The sequence below is a fragment of the Gracilinanus agilis genome, chromosome 1 (genome assembly GCF_016433145.1).
Source record: "Gracilinanus agilis isolate LMUSP501 chromosome 1, AgileGrace, whole genome shotgun sequence".
Classification (NCBI taxonomy): Eukaryota; Metazoa; Chordata; class Mammalia; order Didelphimorphia; family Didelphidae; genus Gracilinanus; species Gracilinanus agilis.
This window is the reverse complement of record NC_058130.1, coordinates 715,269,967-715,289,605: the sequence shown is the minus strand read 5'-3', so window position 1 is coordinate 715,289,605 and position 19,639 is coordinate 715,269,967. Positions and strand designations below refer to the sequence as shown.

General features: G+C 46.1%; 1 protein-coding gene across 1 annotated transcript in view; it reads right to left on the bottom strand.

The window, feature by feature from the left end:
• Positions 1–1,700, bottom strand: part of PTPRS (protein tyrosine phosphatase receptor type S) — a 118,838-nt gene extending 117,138 nt beyond the window's left edge. The window contains exon 1 of the mRNA XM_044670959.1: positions 1,632–1,700. Within this exon, the coding sequence (XP_044526894.1) occupies positions 1,632–1,695 (64 nt within the window). The 5' untranslated portion in view covers positions 1,696–1,700. The remainder of the gene's footprint in view (positions 1–1,631) is intronic.
• Between the last annotated feature and the right edge of the window lie 17,939 nt (positions 1,701–19,639).

Here is a 19,639-nt window from a genome sequence, read left to right as displayed (position 1 = left end):
GAAGGCTAGACCTGATGACCTCTCTGTTCTCTGCCAGGCCTAAATCTTTGATCCTCATAAAGCAGGCAGTTAAACTACTACTATTACTACCACCACCACTACTATTATAACGAATAATAACAACTGGCATTAATATAACACTTTAAAAAAAACCTCTTTTGGTCCTGTAAGATTATTCACTTATAAAAAATGAATAATATGGAAATATGTTTTGCATGATAATAAATGTATAACCCAGATGGAATTGCTTGTCAGCTTCAGGAGTGGAGGAGGGAAGAAGAGAGGGACACAATATAGATTATATAACTTCAGAAAACTCATCTGGAAATTTTTTATTAAAATTAAAAAATCAAAATGTATTTTAATAGAAATTTAATTTTAATTTTTAAAATAATATTTTTAAATTTTTATTTAAAATTATTTAAAAATTAAATGTTTAAAAATAAAAAAATTTTTACCTTGTTTCTTAGAATCAATATAATATATTGGTTCCAAGGCAGAAGAGTGGTAAGGGCTAGGCAAAGGGGGTCAAGTGACTTGCGTAAGTTCACATAGCTAGGAAGCATGAGGCTAGATTTGAACCTAGGACCTCCCTTGTCTAGCCTGGCTCTCAATCCACTGAGCCACCTAGCTGTCCCCATTTATGAAGCATTTTAAGGTTTACAAGGTACATTTTAGATATTAACTCATTTGAGTCTCACAATAGTTCTGAGGGGTAGGTGCTATTATTATTCCCATTTTTACAGATGAACAAACTGAGGCAATAAGAGGTTCAAGGATTTGCCCAGGGTCATGCAGCTAGGTGTCTGAATCAGGATTGGAACTCAGTTCTTACAGACTCTAGAGCCAGTGTAATACCTTTCTATTTAAATATTTCCTAAGTCTTAGAAGCTGAGAATCTTAACTCTTCCAGGGCAGGCAAGACCTGTTTCATTTTTGTCTCAGTATCTCCAGGGCATTGGAGGTACTAGAGAGCTAGTAAATGCTTGTTGCACTGAAGCTAAGAGCGGAAAAGAACCCCAGAGGGCTTCTTGTTCAATCCCGTATCTGAATAGGAATCCCCATTGGCAGTCTCACCCAGCTCTCCAAAGCCTGCATTTGTAGGGAAAGAACCCTACGCTTCCATCCTGGGAGCTGATGGAGCTTCACAGACCTCCTAGAACTCCAGCCTCTAAAGCCTCCCATGATCTTGGGCCCCATGGCTGAGGCACTGTTGGGTGGGAGGGAACTTGAGGAAAGGGGATGGCAAGACTCTGAAATGGAAACAGACAGAAGGAAGAGATGGGGAGAGAGAGATGGAGAGAAACTGGAAAGAGGAAGATGAGGTGGGAAAGGTAAAAGAGCAAGGAAGGGAGAAATGGGAGAAAGATAGGGAGAAAAGGAGAGGAGATGGAGGAAGAAAAGAGATAAAGGAGAGAGTCAGGAAGAGAAAGAAAGAGAAGGGGATGAAGAGAGAGAAGCAAGGAAGAAATGTCTTTTTTTCCCCTCCAAAGCACGGAGCTTCAGATCCTATCAGAAAGGGGCTACCTTTCTGGTCTAGTGGAAAAGTTGAATCCGGACCCCCTGCAAATCTAGGCATACATGCATACACGTTTCCAAATGCATGCACAATGGGCCCAGAAACCTCTTACCTTCAGCCATACAGCCCAGAAGCAGGGCCATAAGGAGACCCAGAGAGCTGATGACCAAAGACATGCCAGGGCAACGGGTGGGCCTCATTCTCGGCAGCAAGCTCTGACCTCTGACCTCAAGAGGCGATAGCCCCCTCAGCCCCGGTGCTGCAAGACCCTGAGCCGACCTTCAGACGGGGCAGCGTCTGCAAAAGAAACAATAAGGTAGGGGTCAGAAGGAGGAAAGGATGTGGGGAAGAAACTGTGGCCTCCAATCTGGTAACTTCAGTCCTGTGCTAGGCCTATGGGGGAAAAGGGAGAGAGAAGACTTAAATCCACCTTCTGGGAGCTCCTGGGATGGATGGGGAGCAGGAATTCACACACACACACCCCAAGAGTTGCTCCTGACACTTCCCTCTGCCCTTGTCCAGTCGTCAGACCCTGCTGTTCCACACCCTGGTTGGATTTTGAAAAGCCCGAGGATCACATATTTAGAGTTTGGAAGGAACCTCAGAGATGACTGAATCCAAACCCCTCATTTTACACAGGAGAAAACTGAGAGGGCAGGAAATGGTCTGTCCTAGGTCACACAGGGAAGAAAGAACAGAGGAACCCAGCCAGCCCTCTGACTTCAAATTAGCCATCCTTTCCCCCGTATATCCCTGCTGCCTGGACTCTAGCAGCCTCTGAGAGGAGATTTGGAAAAGAGATCAGACATAGGGAGGCCAGTGAGGGGCTTATTGCAATAGCTGGGAAAGGAAAGAGTCTGGGGAAAAAATAGGTGAATCTCTCTCTCTCTCTCTCTCTCTCTCTCTCTCTCTCCCTCCTTCTCTGTCTCTTTCTCTCTCTCCCCCTCCCCATCTCCTTTTCTGTCTCTGTCTCTGTCTCTGTCTCTGTCTCTGTCTCTGTCTCTCTCTCCCCTACTCCTTCTCTGTCTNTGTCTCTGTCTCTGTCTCTCTCTCCCCTACTCCTTCTCTGTCTCTGTCTCTGTCTCTGTCTCCCTCTCCCTCTTTCTCTGTCTCTCTTACAATACACACACTCCCTCTCCTTTTCTCTCTCTCTGTCTCCCTCTCCATCTCCCTCCCTTCCTCTCTCCAGGGCTTTGGGGCTCCATTCAAACCACAGGGTAGGATGCCCAGGGCAGGGCATGGGAACACAGAATCCAAAAGTCTTCAGAACCTCAAGGAGTACTTCCCAAGCTAAAAAAGGAAATCCTGGCTGGGTGAGGACCCATGCCTGCTACAATTCTACAAAGAGCAAGGAGTGTGGTGGTCTGGTGGTGAGTAAACCACACCATCCTATCTCCACCAAGAATCTGCTGAGTCAGGGAGCTTAGATGGAGAGCCAGAAACCCCAACATAGAAATCCACCCGAGCCCCACGGTCAGGGTAGGGGCAGGGCCTGCAGCCTCGCTCCCCTATCCCCATCCTGCATCTCAGGGGTGACACCCAAGAAGAATGTCTTACACTGGGCTGGGAACAGCCTCCTTACTCAGAAACTCGATTCACATTTATCTGTTTGTGCTAAAGGAGGTCAAGGCTAAGGCCCTGAGCTCCAGGGGAGCCCGATCATCCCCTGATGTTGTCCTGAGTGCGGGAGATGGCAAGGTTAGACGAGCTGAGCCCTGTCCCTGGCTGGCTACCTCACCCACATCCTCGGTACCTAGGAGGGCTGGCTCCTAAGTGTCGATGGTTCAGGGCTGCCCATGCTCTCTCCCTTGGAGCCTGCTGGGTGAGGGGCCAGGGTGTCCATCCCTTCCTCCATGGAGAATGGTCTACGACTCGACAGAACATGTAACAGTTGCCGAAGAAGGCCACACAGATGCTCAGACAGATGGACGGAGAGGCTGGGTCCAGAGCAGGGGGAGCCTAAGGGTGTGGGAGTGAGACGGCCGGCTGCTCACCTAATAGCCCCTGAACTGAATGGCGGTGTGTACCGAGCCCCTATTGCGGGGCCTGCCTTGTGCTCAGACAGGCAAGGAGCAGACCAGGTCTCTGCCCTCAGGAACCTCCCATCTGGCTGGAGAGACCTGGCTCATCCAGGAAATGCTTGGAGAACGATGTAAGACAGGATCACACTGGGCAGTGCTGGGCCATGATGCAGACTTAGGTACCCAGGCGCCCGGCACTCAGTCTGGATAATGGAAACGGGCTTGGCCCTTGGCCCATGACACTGGCCACTGCCAGTTTTCCTCATCCTGCTTTTGACCTTGCCACTACCCCCTCCCACCCCTAGAATGTGGGCAGGCCCTCGGGCTGTCTCTTCTAGCCTCCATCTCTCCTCTCTCCCTCGGTGAGCTCATCTGTTGCCATGGCTCCCGCTCACACATCAACGTGGCTGATTCCTCATTCTCCATCTCTAGCCCAGACCTCTCACCTAAGTGCCAGACCCAAGTTTAGAATCCTGCTGTTGAGAGGGTCCCCAAAGGCCATCCAGCTCAACTCCCAGTGAGCCTTGGAATCCCCCAACAAGAGGGTGCACAGTCTTCACTTGGAAACTCCTAGCCATGAGCCTCTCCCCACTTTCTGAGCAAGCCTAAATCGATTTTCAGGGGTTCCAACCATTGGGAAGTTTCTGGTTCTACCCTTCGGGACCAAAGAGAACAAGCTTCATCCCTCTTCCTAGTGACAACTCTTCAAATAGTTTGGCTTCTAAGTCAAGCCCTCTTCACCAGTTAGAACAACCCCCATTGTTGGATTGAGCCTCAAAGGGTAGAATTTCATAACCTGGACATTTTGGTCACATACTCTGGCTGTGCTCTCATCTGTCAATGTTCTCTCCTAGAATAAACATGGCCCCAGAATGGAACCCAAGTATTCCAGATGCAATCTGCACAGGGCAGACGAAGGATCGTGTCCCCTGGTGTACTGGGCATTCTCCTATATTGGGTCTTTTGGCCAATGTGACACACATTGTTGATCTAAACTGAACTCTAAGTTCATTAAAAATGCCCAGGTGTGGGGGCAGTGGCTCAGTGGATGGAGAGTCAGGCCTAAAGATGGGAGATCCTAGCTTCAAATCGGGCCTTGGACACGTCCTAGCTGGATGACCCTGGGCAAGTCACTTAACCTCCATTGCTTAGCTCTTATTGCTCTTCTGCCTTGGGACCAATACCCAGTATTGATTGTAAGACAGAAGGTAAGGTCTAAAAAAAAATTCCCAGGTCTTTTTCCCACAAACTAACTATGCATCCCCACCCATCATATGCCTGTGCATTTGACTATTTTCAAACTGAGTTTGGGATTTTATATTTATCTCTATTAAAGTTCATCTTTAATTAGACTTCTTCCAGCCTGTTAAGATTTTTTTTTCACATACGGATCCTGTCAACCAATGTATTAGCTATCTGTCTCAGCTTCATGTCTCCTCCATATATGATAAGTATGCCATCTATGACTTCAAGTCACTAACAAAAACAGAAGAGAATAGGACCAAGGATAGACCCCTGGGTCCTACACTAGAGAATACTATCCAGTTTTATACGGATCCATTTATTCACTATCGTGGTTAATTCAATCAATTAGTTCTGAATCTATTCAATTATATTCTCAACCCAATTCTCAACTCAACTCTCAATCTATAGTGTGTTTACAAGGCAACTGTGAGGGTCTATCAACCCTCAAGACTCTCCTATCAGGGGCTTTTTTAAAACCAGGAATCCATGAACTTTAAAAAAAATTCCATACCTTCCATCTTAGAATCAGTACTGTGTACTGGTTCCAAGGCAGAAAAGTGGTAAGGACTAGGCAATGGGAGTCTAGTGACTTGCCCAGGGTCACATGGCTATTAAGTGTCTGGGGTCAGATTTGAAACCAGCCTGGCTCTCAATCTATGGAGCTGTTTGGCTGCCCTGAAACTATGAAGTTAAAAAATTTTAAATAACTGTATTTTTAAAAAAAAAACCTTACTTTTGTCTTAGAATCAATACTGCATATTGGTTCTAAGATAGAAGAGCGGTAAGGGCTGGGCAATGGGGGTAAAGTGACTTTCCCAGGATATAGGTGTTAAGTGACTTGCCCAGGGTCACACAACTAGGATGTATCTGAGCCAGATTTGAATCTAGGACCTTCTGTCTCTTGGCCTGGCTCTCAATTCATTGAGCTACCCAGTTACCCCTAAATAACTGTATTTCAATATAACTGGTTTCCTTTGGGATCTTTTGCATCTTATTTGATGTGTTAAACAATATTATTCTGAGAAAGGGTCCACAATTGGCTTGAGCAGACTGACTACCAAAGGGGGTCTTGTGCCACAACAAGGGTTAAGAACCTTTGGCTTACACCTGAATAGACTCTGTTTAGGGTAACCTTGTACCAACAGCCAATCTTTCACTAAGGAATAAAAAGGAGTGTGAGGTTAGTGTGGCAAGACCTATCTTTAATGAACGGATGCTGGCTCTCAGTGATGAACCCTTCTAGAAGTTCATAATCTGTACCTTTAATAATGCATTTTAGATTTTTCCCAGAAGCTTTCTAAAGGTGGGAAGAGGAGACATTAAACTCACTGGTCTGTAGTCTGGAGAGTCCACCTTCTACCTTCTTATTGGATTTTTATTTCCTGTCAATGGGTGAGCAGCCTCCCAGGTACCAGCTCTGATGGATGAGGTACTCTCCCTGATGACCAAGTAACTAAGTGAGCCATAAGGAGGGATGAACACATCTGGACCCCCTTCCTAACAGATTCACCTCAGCAAGTCCATCAGCCCTCTCAGGAAGCTGCCTTTCTCCACCCATCCTCCAGATTTCAGTTGCAGAATTAATGGGTTGAGTTTTGATTCAGTACTGATGCATCACAGCTGGGCAGGGCACAGCAAAGGTTTGTATTCTCCCCTAAATCATGGGGTGATTAGCCCAATGAGGAAGCCTGGGGTACAGCAAGAGATGAATGAGAACAAAAGATAGCCTTATCTTCAACAAAAAATCCCAAAGCAATCATTGTCGTTCAGGACCAAACAGAAGAATCAGAGGGCAGAAAGGGGACCTTCGAAGATCAAACACCATTGTCAGATGTGGAAAGGCTCTTAGAATATGGAATTTCTTTCAAGTCTGTGATGAAATTGAGAAGCTGGAATTTGGGACTTGAGAGGGAGCTGCAGAGCTCCTCATTTTAGAGTGGGGGGGGGAACCCGAAGCCCTGGGAGAAGCTGGTATCCCCCTAAGGCACACAAGCAAGTCTCCTGAATGCCCCTGTGGAGCTCCCCTCACTGTTTCCCCATTTCCCCCTGCTCTCCACTCTTTCCCTCCTTGGTCACCCCCATCCCCTGCCATCACCCCCCCCCCATCCCCAACTCAGTTCCTAGCCCAGGGCTGGGGAACCAGCAGCTCTCAGTCAATGACTTGGAGATAATGATAAATTCCCAACAGCGAATGGTCTTGCTCCAGCATCTCGTTAAGATTTCTGATCCCGGTGTCCCCTCCCCTTGCAGTCGGCTGGGTGCCTGATGGGCAGCATCTCTGAGCTGGGCCTGGGCACTGGGCCCCAGGCCCCTTGAAGCTGACAGGGGCCCTGGAATTACCGGCATGCCTGCTCATTCTTTTTTCCTCAAGCAAGCCAGCCAGCAGCCAGCCAGAGAATATGCATCCCCTTATCTCACCACCCACGCCCATTTGCATAATTTTAATCTTTCTCACCAATGAGCATGAAAAAATTAGTTTTCTACTATTTTATCTTCTGTATGCCTTCAAGAAACAGGGTCCCCGATTCCTGCCAGGGGCTGAGAGGGAAGTGGGAAATCACATTTCCCAGTCCTCCATCAGCCTGCTCCCCACGGCTCTGGGGGTTCAACTAGCCAGCAAAGCCTTTCCTAAGTGCCCCCTGCCCCACCAAGTCCCACAGCCAGCTCTGGGCTGGGCTCCAACATAGTTCTGGAAGAAACAGAGAAGATGCACAGCCCTGCACTGGGGGAGACAGAGAAGCAGCACTCCTGAGTCCTGGCTTCAAAAGCTAGATAAATAGTAGCCAATAATGTGGGATTAAATATAATTCAGCACTAGACTCCAAGAAGTACAAGGGGGAGAACAAGGTCTCTGTAGGCTGAGTCGGGGAAGGAAAGACTACCTCGGCCTCCGAGGATTGTGGCCTCAGTGGAGTTCTGCTGAACAAAGGATGGACTGCAACCTGGACTTGAGGAGAAGGACATGGTCTCTAAGGCTCATGGACAAATGCTGGGCAGTGGGTATATAACCCCTCATCTGGGTTCTCTATACCTACCACTTTTCTCTTTGCCGTCCATTATTCTAACTCGCTTTTCTTTTCTCAATCCTCATTTTTCTTGACTTCTGCAGACTTTGACACTGCCAATCACCCTCTTCCTGATGGGTTTTCTCTTTAGGTTTATCTGAAACCACTCTCCTGGTCTTCTTCTACTTGTTTGACCATTCAATCTCCTTCATCCAGGTCACACTTACTAACCATTGGTGGTAGCCCACAGGGCTCTCCCTCGTCCCTCTTCTCCCTCTAAACAATTGTCCTTGGTGACCTCATCCACTCCTGTGGATTCGATGACCGTTCCTAGGCTGATGATTCTCAAATCTGCTCATCAGCCCAAACTTCTCAGCTCCTATCTCTAACCAGACATCCTATAGACATTCTGAACTCTATGTGTCCCAAACTGAATTGATTATCTTCCCTTCTAAGCTCTCTCCTCTTCCTAACTTTCCTATTACAGTAGAGGGCACCATCATCCTCCCAGACACAGGTTCTCAACCTAGGTACCATCTTTGATTTTTGTTTCTCAGCTCCCCACCGCCCCTCCCCACCCAGGTGGTTTTTCTTTGGTAACATCTCTCACATACACCTCCTTTTGTCCTCTGACACTACTATCCCTCTGAAGCCAACCCTCATCACCTCATGCCTACTACTACTATGCTGTGGGTCTCTCTGACTCTAGTGTCTCCCCGGTCCAGACTATCATCCACTCAAAATTATCTTGCTAAATCACAAGTTTATGTTGCCTCCTATTCAATCGACTCCGGCAGCTCTTTATCATCTCCAGGATCAAATATAAAACACTCTGGCTTTAAACTCCTCATAGCCCGTCCCCTCAGCTACTTTTCCAGTTTTCTTGCATTGGTTCTCTCCTCCAGGTATTCTACAACCCAGTGACACCAGCCTCTTGCTTGTTTCTCATTCACAGTCCAACTCTGCCTTTTCACTGGCATCTTCCATCTCTGGATGGTCTCCCTTTAGGTCTCAGCTCATCTCCTCCTTCTGAAAGAAACCGTTTCTAGTCCTCCTGAATGTTCATACCTGCCCTCTGAGATGATCTCCAATTTATCCTGTGGATGGCTTATTTGTACACAGTTGTTTGAACGTTGTCTCCTCCATCAGACTGTGAGGTCCTTGAAGGCAGGGTTTGGCCATGGTCTTTCTTTGAATCTCAGTGCTTAGCACAGAGTCTGGCACCCAGTAGGTGCTTAACATGTTTTCTGATACCTGACTCTGATTCTCCAAGGTTCATTAAGTTCCCCTGTTCCCTGCAGGGTGGGCACCCTGATGTGCAGTACAGCTAAGCAATTTGCCCCAGTCATGAAGCATTTAAGTCTCAGAGGCAGGATTTGAACTAAGGTCTCCTTGAATCCAAGTCTAGCATTCTTTTTTTTAATCATTTCATGTTCTGCTATCCAACATCTCATTTCATTCAGTCTGATGGGAAAAGTGCTAGTTTTGGGGGCATGGAATTGAATTAAACCTCTCATGCTTCCCAGGTGTGTGACTATGGGTAAATCATTTAACCTCTCTGACCTGTTTTTCTAATCTACAAAATGGTGACAACCAGACCAGAAGTCCTTATCTTATGGGGTTATTATGAAAACCAAATGAGATAAATTTTAAAGTACCATACAGGTATTAGTTGTTATACTGATTATTGGGGAAATTCATTTCATGGATGGCAAAACTGGAAACTGCAGTCACCCGTCAAGTTGGGGGAAAATGACTCTTGGCTCCACATCTCAGGACTAAGTTTTCCATAAGTTCATCCTACAGTCAGGGTCCCACTCCCAGCCAATGGGGACCCTGGTTCCCTTTGCTCAGCTTACTCCATCTCTTCTCCAGCTGGTGCCACCTGGCCATGACGTTGAGGGAGCCAAAAAAAGGGAAGCCAGAGACCACAACAAGGGAGGGACAGGGGTAAAAGAGCTGTGGCAGGGATAGGACAGAGAGCCACAGAACGTGGGAGAAAGTCCCTGCTGGGCCAGGGCCTGGGTGACCCTGAGGTCATCTTCCCAACACCCCTAAGATCTCATGTTCCCGTAATGGTAGGGCTCTGGGTTCCCCCCTTCATTTTCTCCCTCCCAGAAAAGGAGGTCATTTATGTGACCAAAAGCATAATGACAGAGTCTGGGCTCCCTGGGTCAGGACCCAGCCCTTTCCACACCCCCACTCCTTACCCCTCCCATCTTCTCTAAAAATACCAGGGCAGCCTGGCCAAGCCAGGCCCAGGGCCAGAGGAGGGGGGAGGGAAAAAAACTGGAGCAGGCCAGAGGCAACGTGGGGCAGAGTAGAAAGGACTCTGGGTTTTGAAGGAGAGGACCTGGATTTGAACCCTGGGATTCTAGTAAAATCTTTTAAATTCTTTCAGCCTTAATCACCCCATCTGTGAAATAATGGTGCTGGAGTAGATTCCCTATATATTAAAATCCTACAATTGGGGGCAGCTGGGTAGCTCAGTGGAGTGAGAGTCAGGCCTAGAGACAGGAGGTCCTAGGTTTAAACCCGGTCTCACCCACTTCTCAGCTGTGTGACCCTGGGCAAGTCACTTGACCCCCATTGCCCACCCTTACCACTCTTCCACCTATGAGACAATACACCGAAATTAAGGGGTTATTAAAAAAAATCCTATAATTCTATGGAAAGTTGGGGAGAAGAGAGATGGGACCCACTGTTTGATAGGGCATCTAGTGGTCCTCACACCTCAAATCATGGAATTATAGAGCTAGAAGGATTTTAGAGGTCATCCATGATTCTAATTTTACAGAAAAGCTGTAATCTCTCCCTTTTGCCAAAAGGTCATTGATGACACTGATACCTAAAGCCAGGGGTGGAAATCTGGGAAGACTATGAGGTCCAACTTAGCCCTCCAAAACTGAGCTGATCATCTCTCCCTCTAAATCTCTTCCTCCTTTGTACTTGACTCTTGGACTGTGGCTGTCCCATTCTTTCAGGGTCCCACAAATGCAGTGATGGGGCTTAAAAAACCCCCAAACAACACACATATGCCTCTTTTCTCTTCCTAATTTCTCAGGCTCAGTTACCAACTACCTCCTCAGCATCTCTTCTATTGCCATTGCTACCACTCTGGTACAGCCCTTCATTTCCAGTCCCTTAGGCTGTTGTTGCCCCAAAGGAAGTCTAGAGACACAGATCAAAGCTGGAGAGGACCTCAGAAACTCCCAGATCCAACATGGTCCTGGACAGTAATCCCACAGGAAGCCATTTAACCTTGCTAAAAACAATCTCCAGTGAAGTGGAACTTACTACCTCCAGAGGCAGCTAATGCCACTTTTGGATAGCTTGAATTGTTGAGAAGTTTTCCCTCCTCTTCTATCTAGTCTAAATTTGCTTTTCTGCAATCCCTGTAACTTACTGAAGATTCTAAAATGAAAGGTAAGGGCTTAAAACAAAACAAATAAATAAATAAATGAAAGAAAGCAGGGACTATTTTTGGCACAGTGTCTGGTATACAGTAGATACTTAATAAATTCTTGTTGATTTGACTTGGCTGTAAACTGATCATAAAATCAGGATGTAAAATTGGAAGGAACCACAGAGATCATTTAGTCCAAAAGCGTCAAACACCACACAACACTTCTGAGTGCAACTCCACCTAGATTAAAATGCAATTGGGAAATATTTAAGAAAAGAAATAAAAATACAATAAAACAGATAATATGAATACATGATTTTCTAAGTCATTATATGGCCCAATATATGGAAATTCTTGTGTACGGTTTAATGGCCCCCATTTTTATTTGAGTTTGATACCACCTGGTCTTAAATACAGCCTTCTCCTATGGTAGAGAAGATAACAGAGGTCCAAAATGTGTCCCTTCCAGTCACAACTGGAGTAGGGGGCCAAGGGGTTTTCAATTCAATAAAATAAACCATTACTGGTTGAATGGGGTGGGAGTGAGAAGGGAGAGTTGGTAGGGAGATGGGCTGCACCTCTGGGATGCCTCCCCTCAGACAACGGGAGAATATTTCTTACAGTGGCGTGGAGGGAGAGGGCCAGAACAATGCTTTTCCCAGCACCCTACAGGGACTAGAGGAGGCAGGAAATAGGGGCCTCAGACAGTAAGCATCCAGGGAAGGGGGTAAATGCCACAGCTACCCCTCTGTCCCTAGAGTCAGGGCTTCAACAAAAAGACAACGAAACAAAAGAAAATGCTCCACCATCTGGGAAACCATCCCAGCCACAAAGACAGGGCTGTCCCAGTGGGTGTTTCCAATTAGGTTCTTCAGAGTCTCCCACTTCACGGCCTTTATCCCCAGGCTCTGCATATCTGCACTGGGCCCTAGCCACAAGCTCCTGCTCCACAGCTGACTTTAGTCATCCTCTCAATAGGCTCTTGGTCCCTTGTCCCCAAAGACAGAGAAATCAAGGCCCAAATTGGTAAATTGACTTCCCCAAGATTGCCTGGCTAAAACTTGGTGTCAGGAAGAACTGGGTTCAAACCTTGCCTTGGACACTAGCTGGGTGATCCTAGGTAAGTCACCTAACCTCTCTGAAACTCAATTTTCTAATCTCTGGAATGGGGTAATAATAGAATCTACTTCACAGCCTTGATGTGTTTTATTTTCTAGCTTTTAACAGTTCTGCATTCGAAGGCTTGCTCCAGTTCTGACATTCCACTTCTCAGCAGGTGGGTGAAGCCCAGAATCACTGCCCAAAGCTAGCAGCATGGTTCCTAAAGGTTTGCTCAGGGTTCTACTCCTGACTCTGGCAATAATGAAGGAGCATTTATATGGTGCTTTAAGGTTTGCAAAGTTCTTCATACAGGGAATCTCATTTGGTTCCCACAACAACTATGGGAGGTGGGTATTATTCCTTATTTTATGGATGAAGAAACTGAGGCCCCAAGAGGTATAAGTGGCTTGTCCTGGGGACATACAGCTGGTAAGTGTCTGAGGTAGGACTGGAACTCAGATTTTCCCAACAAAAATCAGAGAAAACCATCTGGTCTAGCCTTTCTGGCCAAGTCAATGAAATAAGGCTCAATTCAATTCTCAGACTGAGCTCCCAGGGACCCTGGATCCTAGTTATTTATTTCACAGGGTCTCTTTGTAACTCAGGCCTCCCCTTCTTTCCAAGGACCATCTCATGGATAGTCTCCTCCACAAGCAACTCATAGAAATCTCTCTCACCTGCAAAGCCTTAAATGTCTTTAACTTCCCTTGGCCCAGAGGGCCTTGAGCTATCTCATTCATTATTTTCTTAGATTGTTGCTTAATACTATATAGGTGGGTGAATCTTATCTTATCAACTAGACCACGTTCCTTCTGGGCCAGAGGAATGAACCCTGGTCCAAGGGAAGGCACAGGGAAATCAGACAAAAAGCCAGCACCTTCAAAGGTTTCTTCCCCATCTCCCCGATATTTCTATCTGCTTTTCTTCCCTACCAGATCTCATGGTGGCTGGAAGCTGGGTGCTTTGTCTCAGAGGAAGGACAGCTACCTGGTTCACCATTTCTTGGGCAATGTGCCCCCAGCACTGCATTTTAGAGATGAGGAAATGAGGCACTTTTTTGTAAATTGTGAGATGAGAGGAGAGCTGACTTGTTCAGCTTCACACGGGATGTCAGTGGCAGTGCTGGGACTGGAACCCAGGTCTCCCTTCTGCCTAGCCTGGGGCTCTCCGAGTTTCTGATCCTCAGTACACTGTGCCTCATCTCAGATGGAAATCAGGGATCCCTAGGGCCCAAACAGCCACCAAAATGTTCTAGTGCTTAACAATGAAGCTTGGAATGACTCTGGGCCCATTGAGTACAAAGGAAATCACTTTTGGAGTAAATGAAGCTGGGAACAGGCTCTCAAAGCTCTGATGAGATTCTTGCCTATGGAAGGCAGAGATATCCTCAGCCAGCAAGGCAAGGACTAGGAGAGGGGAGCCACTAGGTCCAAAGTTGTTAGGGGGTCAGACGGCCTGGGAAAGGGTAACCACTGGTTCTAAAGATCAGCCAGAAGTGGCATGATACCACTGGTGCCAAAGATTACTGGGGGGCCAGATGGACTAGAAGAGAGGAGTCACTGATGCCAAAGATTAATCAGAAGGGATTGGCTAAACAGAGGGGTGCCAATAGTCCCAAATCATCACTGACAACCAGGACTGGGAGAAGGAAGCCACTGGTTCCAAAGATTACTGAGGGCTAGAAGGTATGACTTCCCTAGGTACTTATGAAAAGGGCCAATGTTCCACAAAGCACATGGGATAACAGGAAAATCATTTTACTAAGAGCCTGAAGGTCCTCGTTCTAGTCCTGATAGGATGCAGTTTGGGGTAAGGCACTACAATTTTGCCATTTGTAAAATGAAGGGGTTGGAGGAAAGAACTTGGCATGGTGGAAGAAACATTAGATTTAAGAGCAGAGGAAGTAGGTTGAAGTTTTACCATTACTGTGAGATCCTGAGCAAGTCACATAGTCTCTCTTAGCCTCCGTTTCCTCATCTATAAAATAGGGGAATTAGGCGCACTGATCTCTAAGTCCTTTGCTTTTCTTATTTGAATCTTCAAAGGACATAAATGATTGGAAAAGGAAGATGCTGGTGAAGTTTATTCCTCGTCTTTCAAAGCCCTTCCCTTTGGCAACTTGCATCCACCCCTTCCAAGGGTCAATCAGTCAACAAGTTTGTATTAAGTACCAGGCACTGTCCCTGCCTTCCAGGAGCTCTCCATCTAATAGGGAAGACTATTTGCAGATAACTAGGTTCATACAAGATATATACAGAGCCTATGGGGCTGCTAGGTGGCACAGTAGATAAAGCATCCGGACTAGACTCATCTTCTCAAGTTCAAATCTGGCCACAGACACTCACTAGTTGTATGACCCTGGGCAGGTCACTTCATTCTGTTTGCCCCAGTTTCTTCCTCTGTAAAATAAGCTGGAGAAAGATATGGCAAACCACTCCAGTATCTTTGCCAAGAAAACCCCAAATAGAGTCCCAAATAGTCAGACATGACTGAAAATGACTGAACAACAGAATATATGAAGGCAAATCTTCATTAGGAAAGGTGTCAGTAGGTGGGGGGCTGGGAAAGGCCTCCTGTGGACATGTACATCCCCTGGACCCTTAACAGCATTACCATCATCTCTCATCTTAATAAAATTTTATACCTTCCAAAACACTTTCCATCAATTCTCTAACATGATTTTCCAATCCTTCCACCTGTGTGACCTTGGACAAGTCTCTCAATGTCCCCGAGTCTCAGTTTCCTCATCTGTAAAATATAAGTGTTAGGCTGCCTGGCCTCTGAGGCCCCTTCCATCTTTAGATCTAAAATCTACCTCCCTATAAGAACTAATAGGCAGAAATTATTTTTTTCTATGTAACAAATAAGGGAACTGAGGCTAGAGATGGTGACTCACCCAATTCTACTCACTGGGTAGGTAGAGGGTCCCCTCCTGTCCCATTTCCTGAGGCCCCTGACCTAGGGATATTGTTTAAGGCACTGCAGACCCCCCCACTCCAGTCTCACTCCTGTGGTCACACTGGTAGGCCAGAACAGCCGAGTACATACAGTCACAGATGCAGTCACACTTGTGTGCCTTCCCAAGCACCTGGCCACTCCATCATTTCCCTCCAGAGTCGCCTTTTCTCTGTGGAGCGGGCCAAGACCTTAATCTCCTACAGCTTTGGTCTACACTTCACGGAGCTCAGGGCTTAGCTGGTTTTCATCTTTCCTGAGCCATCCCTAGAAGAGCCCAATTCCCAGGAGTCACACCCTCTGGTGCCTCCTCCCCCATCCCCTGGAAATGGGATTTTTGGTGATGGTGCAGAGATAAAGGAAGAGAGCGCCGGTGCTGCCATCTGAGAAATGTGTTAGGAGGAAAACTGGAGCAGCTTGCAAGAAACATTTTTAAAAGCTGATTTTTAAAGTTCTTCCTGGCTTACAAACACTTTATACAGAGTATCTCATTTGATCCCCATAAGAGCCCCATGAGGTAAACAGTATATATATTTTACTCCCTTACCCTGGCCCCATTTCACAGATGGGCAAGTCAGCCAAAATCAAGTAAGAAGCAACTATATGCCAAGCACTGTTCCAAGTTCTAGTTAATACAAAGAGATAAAAAGATAGTTTGTATCCTCACGATACTCACAGTCTAATGGTAGAGGATAAATTGGAGATATCCAACAGAGAGAAGGCACTAGGATCGTAGGACAGCCTCCCATATCCTGAAGCTGGGAAGCTCCTTTTTCTCCCAACATCTCTATGGGTTGGTTAATATGGGCATTCTCATGGCTCTTGACTCCCAACCCCAGGCTCTCTGGTACAGCCCACATTCACTGCCCAGGGTTTCTAAGCCTAGTTTTACTCATTCCTCTAAAAGAATCTGGAGGAATCTGGTTCTTTCTCCCTTCTCAAGGCTCAGGAACTTCATACAAAAAGTCAAGGGGGGATAAAAGCATCTCACAGCAGGCTTTCCCTACAAAGAGCATATTGGGAGAGGGAGAGAAATATATATATATGTACATATACATACATATATATGTATATATATGAGAGAGAGAGAGAGAGAGAGAGAGAGAGAGAGAGAGAGAGAGAGAGAAAGAGAGAGAGAGAGAGAGAGATATGGGGAGGGAGGGACAGAGAGAAAGAACATGCTCTGCAGAGCCACAAAGCCAACCAACAAAACGATGATCTAAGTTCAGCTCAGTCTTTTCTACTCTATCAATCGTCTGTTAGACATTTAGGGCAGCCATCACATGTGAAAACTCTTTGGAAGCTCTGGATCTAGCAAAGGAAAGATCTAGTCCATAGCAGAGGCTCTGGAAATGCCTGGTAGTGGAAATGGCATAAAGCTGTGGGTTCAAAACCCATCGGGCAAGGACAGTTAGATAGCACAGGGAAGAGAGCATTGAGCCTGGAGTTAGGGAGACTTGGGTTCAAATTTGATCTCTGACATTTTCTAACTGTATGATCCTGCCTGTCTCAATTTCACCATCTATAAATTAGGGAAAATAGTAGCACCTATCACCTACAGTTGATGTGAGAACCGAATGAAAAATACATTTCCTGAGCTTTGCGAATCTTAGGGTGCTATATAAATACTAGATGTTTTTATTGCTACAATTCTGGCCTGAAATGTCCTTCTGTCTCTGCAATCCAGTGTGCCCTTTATGGTTTTCAAAGAGGGCTTTCCCAACCACCCCAGTTCCCATACAGCTCTTAGAACATGGAATAACTGGGCTAATGGAGACGTGGGGGGCATTGGTGTCTAGAAGGCTTAGAATCCATTTTAAGGGAGTTATGTCCTGAAAAAAAATTTCAAGTCAGAAGACCTAGGCTCCATTTCTACTACTCATGTGGCCTTGGGCAAGCCACTTAACAGCTTGTGCTTCAGTTTTCCTACCTGTAAAATGGGGATACTAATATGTACATGCCTTTCTTTTACAAGGTTGTTGTAAGACCCTAGTGAAATCATGAGCATAAAGCTCTCTGTAAACCATAAGGCACTAATAAAAAGGCCAGCTATTATTACTAGTATTTCTTCTGGGATTAGAGATTGTAGATTTGTAGAATTCTAAACCAATTGTAGAAGTCTAAACCAATACCCTAACAGGAATCACATCTGTCAGACTCCTAAGTAGTGGTTACTGGCCTCCAATACAACATGTTTTTTTTTAAACCCTTACCTTCTGTTTCAGAATCAATACTATGTACCAGTTCTAAGGCAGAAGAGTGGTAAGGGCTAGGCAATGGGGGTTAAGTGACTTGCCCAGGGTCACACAGCTGGGAAGTGTCTGAGGCTAGATTTGAACTTAAGACCTCCTCTCTCTAGGCTTGGCTCTCAATCCACTGAACCACCTAGCTGCCCCTTATCCAACACTTTTTGGGATGGGGAACTCACTACCTCCCAAAGCATATCATTCTACTTTTGGACAATTCTCATTGTTAAGGATTTTTTCCTTAACCCTGCTAAAACTGGATTCTATCCAAGCATGTCTGAAGCACGCCTGGTTCTAACTCTCTGAGGCTAAACAGAACAAGTCTAATCTCTTTTCCATAGGACAGTCTTTCAAATCCTTGAACCTTGCAGTCATGTCCCAACCAGTCATCTTTCCTTCCACAGCATGTCATCCCCAATTCCTTCAAAGTATCTTTAGTCCTTCCTCCCTATACTGGTCTGTGCTTTTCTCCAGATGCACCCCTCCCCCTCGAAATCCTTCCTAAAAGAATCCCCAGAACTAAGCAGGATACTCCAAGTGTGGTCTGAACAGAGCAGAGGACATTCTCTGGATTCTGGACAGATAAGGCATAAGAGACACAAAGGGCTGGGCTGTGGCCCCTTGATCACCACAGAAGGGGTATGTAGTGTGGGAAACAGTGGCTTGGGAGTCAGCAAGCTTAGGCTCCAGCCCCAAATTGAGCCCCCTGACTCGTTTGTGACTTTGGGAGAAATCCCTTCCTCTCTCTGGGTACTCAGGAACTATGGAGAGAGGTCTGACTTTGGAAACAGAAGACCTAATTCCGAATCCTTTTTATTCCCCTCCATCAATCAATCAACATTCATTAGGCGCCTATGTGCCAGGCACTTTGCTAAGTCCTGGGGATACCAAAAGGGCCCCTCTGGACTCCATTATTCACTCGCTACGTAAGCCTGGTCCTCTTTAGCGCCTGGCTCTGTGCTCACCCTAGCTGTGAGGGCTAAGGGTCTCTTTCAGCCCTTTGGGCCGGTCTATCCCATGATCCTAACCCTACACCTCAGGCGTTCCAGGTGAAGAATTTTAGTGTAATGCTTCCTACTATTACAGAAACAATCTTGAGGCAGCCTTTATCCTGAGAATCTGCTTGTAAGAGAGAATCAATTGGAATAGAAACATTAAAGCCAACTGAACTATTAACAACAACAACAAAAAATTGCAACACAACTGGGGCCAAAAGTGGGAGGGAGAGAGGCTGGGCGTCTCACTCAGGGCAAGCCTAACACCTTACAATCAATACACCAACCTGCCTGGCCATTACTCTGGCTTGTCTGCCCCGCTGCTCACATGCCATCCACGAGGGACATGAATGAGTCACCATCCTCATCATCACTGACGAGCATGGCTCATCCTTCCGGCAAAGAGAGCTTTCCTTACAACCACGGGAGATAAGCAACGAAAGGTACTGTTACTTCTATTTTGTTGATGAGGAAAATGAAGTTCAGAAAGGGAAGAAATTGAGCTAAACAGAAGAGGAAGGGCCTTGAGGTGGGATTTGAACCCAGGGCTCCTGACTCTAGGTCTTCTGCCCTTCCTATGATGCCATACCACCTAAAAACCCAGCAATTGTAAACTAGCATTTGCACACACACACACACACACACACACACACACACACACACACACACACACACACACACAAAGAGCAAACATTTATATAGTGTTTATTGTGTGCCAGGCACTGTGCTATGACAACTATTTATCTCATTTGATTCTCACAACTTTAGGAGGTGGGTGCTATTATTAGCCTCATTTTACAGATGAGGAAACTTAGGCAAGTAAAGTTCAATGACTTGACCAGGGTCACATAGCTAGAAAGTATCTGAAGCTGGATTTGAATTTAGGTTTCTGACTCTAGGCTCTGCACTTTTAAGCACTTTGTTATCTGAATTGAGAAAAAATGGTTAAATTAGAAGATAAGAAGGATTCAATGGGCATTGGATAGAGAACTAGATGACTGCTTAAATAATAACTAGTTAGCACACAGCTAGTGAGGCAGGACACGGGACTTCAGTCGAATGACTTTAAGTCCAGTTATTGGTAGATGGCAATTTAGCCACAGGGTCATCATAAATCAAAGGGTTGTTTAAAATACTGGATGGGGG